The sequence below is a fragment of the Musa acuminata genome, chromosome BXJ1-10 (genome assembly GCF_036884655.1).
Source record: "Musa acuminata AAA Group cultivar baxijiao chromosome BXJ1-10, Cavendish_Baxijiao_AAA, whole genome shotgun sequence".
Taxonomy (NCBI): domain Eukaryota; kingdom Viridiplantae; phylum Streptophyta; class Magnoliopsida; order Zingiberales; family Musaceae; genus Musa; species Musa acuminata.
Genome location: NC_088336.1, coordinates 19,612,522 through 19,618,521, shown reverse-complemented (window position 1 = coordinate 19,618,521; position 6,000 = coordinate 19,612,522). Strand labels below are relative to the sequence as shown.

The window sequence follows — 6,000 nt, the reverse complement described above, 5'->3', positions numbered from 1 at the left end:
GCAATCTCCACTGTCACGTGACAAGAATCTGGGAGAGGATTACAGCGTCTCCTATGGCACGCCTAAGTTTATTGAGCGTAGGCTATCGAACATCCATAAGCACTATGCCCCCGCAATCAACAGTTATGTTGATTAAAATAAGATTTTTTAAAGAAAATATTCATTTTTTTTCTGTGATATCTGTGATTCTGGTTTCGGTTCTCTCTTTTTTTTCCTTCTAATATACCATCATTACCTTTTAGATCACCTTTACTCAACTGAGGAGAAGGAAGTGAGACCAAAACCTGCGTGTCAGCCGCTATTAAAAGAAAAATAATAATACCAACCCAATAAATAGAGTGTTGTTACACAATGCACACAAACTCGTACAAGGAGTACTCATTCTCTCGAACCTGTCAACGACAGTCGTAAGAGGCGACGATGCAAAAGCTTCTCATAATAAATATTATTCTGATCAAAGATAACAAGGAACAATCTGAACACACATCAAACTAGAGGTCATGCAACATCCAATGTAGCTCCATCTTCTGTATACACACGGGCTCTCGCGCACCGTACTGCTAAAGTCTTCATGCATGAAAATAACTCCCCATATATGACCGGAAGGCTCCACAAAGATGGAAGAACAGAGAGTGAAGAATGCTGAGATGTTGTAGCCACAATGACCAATTAGATGTCTTTTGGATTCGTTTTTTGCCTCGAAGAGGATGCAGCCTTCACGTTGAAGGAGAACCTAGCTGTGGATTCAGTCCTTTATGACCTGCCAAAGGAAGCATTTGAAGAAGAGAAACATCGAGAACTTTATGTAGTAATAAACCCTAAAAATATAAGCAGCTAAAAGCAACCAACAACAGAAAAGGGAAGAATAATGTACTTGCGATGAACCATGTAAATTTGTCTGTAGATTCTTGACAATCGTCTCCCTGTGCCATCTCCATATATGGATCAGTGACAACATCTTCATGCTGAGCTACTGCCTATGGACAACGCCTTCATACTATTTACATGACCACATCATTTGTTCTAAATTCTCTTGGAAAGATAAATTATTGCGTAGGTGCCAATACACAAATAAGTAACGTAGAAGGAAACAAACAAGCATACAGTCTTGATAGTAGGACAACATCATCGAATCCCTGCTCCAAGTAGCTTCTTTATTCACAAAATATCTATAAGTAGAATAACCAGGCAGAGGCCTTTTATTGATCCTGTACGAAAGGAGAAAGTCAACGTACATGAAAACAAATACACATATATGTATATACAGTCATGGGATAGATAGAAAAGAAAATGGAAAATGAACTTACCGGAACGACGAATTCATCATACTTTTGCATCGTACATGTGTGGATGCTTGCTGTATCGAATATAACTTTTCCTGGAATAGGTTTGAATTATGACATCTGGAATCTGTTGAATGATATGCCAATTCTCGTTGCCCTCGAGACAGCTCTTCAGCAGCACGATGTTGCATTGCAGTTCCAGTTTTCTGAAGCTCCACTGAGCGGAAGGAATGCTTTGGCGCTGCTGAATTAGGGTTGACAGCCACTGCGGAAGTTGCTTCATTTGTCGTGGACATATCAGGACCAGCTGTTGCAACCTGTCGAGATTCTCCACGTACTCCAGATTCGGACAATCTTCCACCTTCAGATACTTCATGGAAAGGTTGGATATTCTATTCAGCATCGTGTTATCTTTGACCTCGAGCTTGTAATTCAAGCGGAGATTTGTGATTTCTCTCAAGTCTTGAGTACTATCAAGATACAATTCCTTCAACTTGGTAGCATGGGATAGGCCTTCTGGAAGAGCTCTCAGTTTCGGACACTCTATGATCTTGCATATCTTCAGATTAGGAAAGAGCTTGAGGTGCGGTCCCTGACCATTTTCTTCCATCCCCCATACTGACCATTCTTCCCAGTTGGGCATGTCGTCAAACTCCAGATGTTCAAGTTTTGGAAATGCGGAAGCTCCAGGGAACTTGCGGCCCAGAAACTCAGGCCCAATGGTTTTGATGGCTTCACCGCCGGTGATTTCAAGATGTTTTAGCAGGGGCAACATGCCTAGAGGAGGCAGTTCCGTGCATGATTTGAGGTACCAAAAATTCAAATATGCCAGATTAGGGAAGGATTTGTCTAGTGAGGTTGACATCAACCAACATGGGAGTTGCCGACCGGGGAATTGTTGAAAGATAAGATCTTGCAGGCTGGATGGGGGACAGAGTTCATCGCATACCTTCTCAACTGCCTGGAACTGCTCCTCAGTCCATGTCACTCCTTGGCCCTCATCCTCATCTTTGTTATCCTCCTCATTTCCTTCCTCCTCCTCCTCCTCCTCCTCCTCCTCATCATCATCATCATCATCATCATCATCGTCATCATTGTCATCATCCTCATCACCATCGTCGTCGTCGTCGTCATCATCATCATCATCATCGCCATCGTCATTGTTGTTCTCGTCCTCACCTCCATCATTCTCAGAGTTGCTGTCATCTCCACCGTCACCATCTTCTTCCTCATCATCACCATCTTCTTCTGGAGGCATCCAACTTAAAGTCAGCTCCTTGAGAAGAGTTTTATCCGCAAGTACCGAGACCCCTGTTACTGCCCTCTCTAGCCCATATATTCTCAGACATCTGAGCTTGGAAAGAGCTTGTAGCTCCTCTAGGTCACATCCCTCCTCATGCAACTCGTTCGTTGGATCATTGTGGCCGATCACAAATCCTTCGAGATGATTAAGATCCATCAGTTTTCCGATTCCCTTGGGTACATGAGTCACAGGAACATTTTCAATATCAAGACATCGTAGACTGTGCAGTCTGGTGATCGCGTTAGGAAGTCTGTGCAAATATGCGCAATTATAGAGGTTCAGAGTTTGGAGGTTTGCAAGGCGTCCTATAGATTCTGGTATCTCATAAATATTTGTCTCATCCAAATCTATATACCTCAACTGCAACAGATCTCCGATACAATCTGGAAGTCTCTTGATCGATGTATAAGACAGATCCAGCACTCGAAGATGTGGTAACATTCTGAGTACATTATCCTCGATTATCTTGGTTCGAGGGGAATCAATAACAATTAAGGTTCTCAGACATTTCTCTTGCATAATTTGATCTGGCAGTACCAATTTACTCCCCATTTTAGACACTGACAACCGACGGATCTTTGCATTGGCTCTAACATCTAATTTTTGACCATGTCTAATTAATTTTCCTTCTTCCTTCATCAAACATGCACCGAGAGATCGTAAATGGTCATGCATAGAGAAGTTTTTCTGGCCTAACGTACCTGCATCCACTTGTAGAAGATTCCTCCAAATTAATTCATGGTAATATTCCTCGGCTATATCTTCCAACAGCCTATTTCCTTGTTGTGCGATCAGGCCTTCAGCTACCCAAAACCGAATGATTTCCTTGTAATACATATCACTTTTCTGGGGGTGCAAAGAACAGTACAGAAAACATTGTTTCAGATGAGATGGTAAATCCACATAGCTCAAATTCAAAGCCCCCGGTACTTCTTCGTCGATCTGGTTCATATTCCAAGCATCACTTCCCAGGACTTCTTCCCACTTCCCTATGCTCCTATCATTACAAACAAGAACACCTGCGATAGCTTTGATGGCAAGGGGAAGACCATCACATTTTCTGACAATTTTCATGCCTACTTCTTTCAACCTACGCTCGTCATCCTCCTCCTCAGCTCCAAATACCAAATTTCGAAGCAACATCCAGCCACTATTAACATCCATTTTCTCCACCGGGTGGGTATAGCTGGGTTTCATACCTTTTAACACAGTTTCTTTCCTCGTGGTGACTAAGATCGTGCAACCTACTGCTTTACTTAGTGGTTTCCTGAGGAAATCGTTCCATAAATTTGTACTCCAGACATCATCCAACACGAGAAATAAATTTTTGGTGAGGAGAGAGGCAAGTTTGGTTTCCAATTCTGATTTGCTTTGTCCCTCGAAAGATTCTTGTTTGGCTTCACCTCCTTCAGATTTGTTAGATGCGCACCGAATTAACTCTCCGAGTAACTTCGTCTCCGAATAATTCTTAGAGATATACAACCATTTCTGAATGGGAAAATTGACTCTCATCCTTTCATCATTGAATATTTTACGTGCCAGAGTGGACTTCCCGATTCCGCCCATTCCAACAATCCCAAAAATACGACATTTTTGTTTGGTGTCCTCTAGCATGGCATTGATTAGAGTATCGGCATCTACATCGATTTGTCCCCCTACGATGTCCTCCTCGACTTCCAAGGGAGTCGTCTCAAGTACAGTTGGTCTTTCGGGTTGGGGTTGGTGACTACCAGAAGACTGTAGATTACTAAGGATGGAGGTATCCTCAGCTATTTGTTTCAGTCTACCATTAATGGCTTCGATTTCACCCGAAATCTCATGGCGGTATTTGGTACACCGAAAGCAAGAAGAAACAAAGCTGAAAACGGAGCTTACCCCCGAAGCCGAAGCCGATCCCCGAGCCTCCAACAGTTTGCCACCTTCCATCATGCACAGATCGATGATGTCGTCGGCATCGTACATGATGGCTTTCAGCTTCCTCACCCAGGCCTCGATGCCGGGATCCCCACGGCTTTTCCGCTCTGCACTTTCGAGGTAACATTTGATCATATCCAGCTTCTCCTGCAGCGTCTTGATCTCCTTCTTCACGCCCAGCACTTTGCATATCTCTCCCTCAACAAATCCCGTCACTTGTTCAATGTATCTTGAAACAAATGAATCTAGGACCATTGCCATCTCTAAGACAAGGGAAATCTCTCCGCACTCTCGGAAACCAGACTCGGATGTTTCGCACGGGGAAGTGGTGGTTCCTTGAACACACACACATACATATATAAGAATATACGACACCATTAGCATGCATTCGTTCGTTCATAATAAATAGCAACTAGCTGGCTGAGGCGTTGTTGACTCATCAGATCCAATAATTCACCGAAGAGTATTGAGTAGCGCGATGTGAAAGAATTTTCTTATATATATATATATATATATATATATATATGTATATATATATATATATACATATATATATATATATACATATATATATATATATATGTATATATATATATATATGTATATATATATATGTATATATATATATATATGTATATGTATATATATATATATATATATATATATATATATATATGTATATATATATATATGTATATATATATATATATGTATATATATATATATTTATATATGTATATATATATATGTATATATATATATGTATGTATATATATATATATATGTATGTATATATATATATGTATGTATATATATATATGTATGTATATATATATATATATGTATGTATATATATATATATATATGTATGTATATATATATATATATATATATATATATATATATATATATAAAATTAATTAATTCCACATGATTGCCTGGTAGCTATTAGCTACAAGCTACACACTGCTAAAATCAAATAGCATACATCTAGATGGCATTGTCCTTTCTTCGTCATGACAACTCACTGAAATTGACCAGAGTGATTTAAAAATAATAATTTATCAAGAGAAGTCATTACTAATTGATATTTATCGGATGGTGGTTTTTTATTGGAAAATTACGGAGGGATGTTTTTTTTTCTAATATCAATTTTATCTTCCTATTCAAATTATTATTATTATTATTTTTGAACTTGTTCACTAAGCTGATTCGAATTAGTTAATCGATTCAACAAATCGATTTGGGTCAGTGAATTCGTCAACCCTATCTCTTCCCTCCTTCACCTTCAGCTCTTCTTACGCCTCTTCCTCTCTTCCTCAATTTCCAAGTAGAGGGGCAAGGCAACAATAAAGCGGACAAACCGTATTGGCATGTTACTATACTTAATTAATAGTTCTCTTCCCCTCCTCCCACCTCCCTTGTTCCTCGTCATTCAACTACTTTAGTAGAGGGGCGATGACAATGGAAACAATTATAGTGACATGTTACTCGAGAAAT

The 6,000-nt window shown here is 39.7% G+C and overlaps 1 protein-coding gene across 1 annotated transcript; it reads right to left on the bottom strand.

Moving 5' to 3' along the window:
- Positions 1-419: 419 nt before the first annotated feature.
- On the bottom strand, positions 420-4,848 carry LOC135595363 (putative disease resistance RPP13-like protein 1). Its single transcript, XM_065086190.1, has 2 exons — positions 1,308-4,848; positions 420-1,208 (listed from the first exon to the last, which is right to left on the bottom strand). Exon 1 carries the CDS (start codon positions 4,759-4,761, stop codon positions 1,324-1,326), a length of 3,438 nt encoding a protein of 1,145 aa, XP_064942262.1. The 5' UTR covers positions 4,762-4,848; the 3' UTR covers positions 420-1,208; positions 1,308-1,323.
- Positions 4,849-6,000: the final 1,152 nt, after the last annotated feature.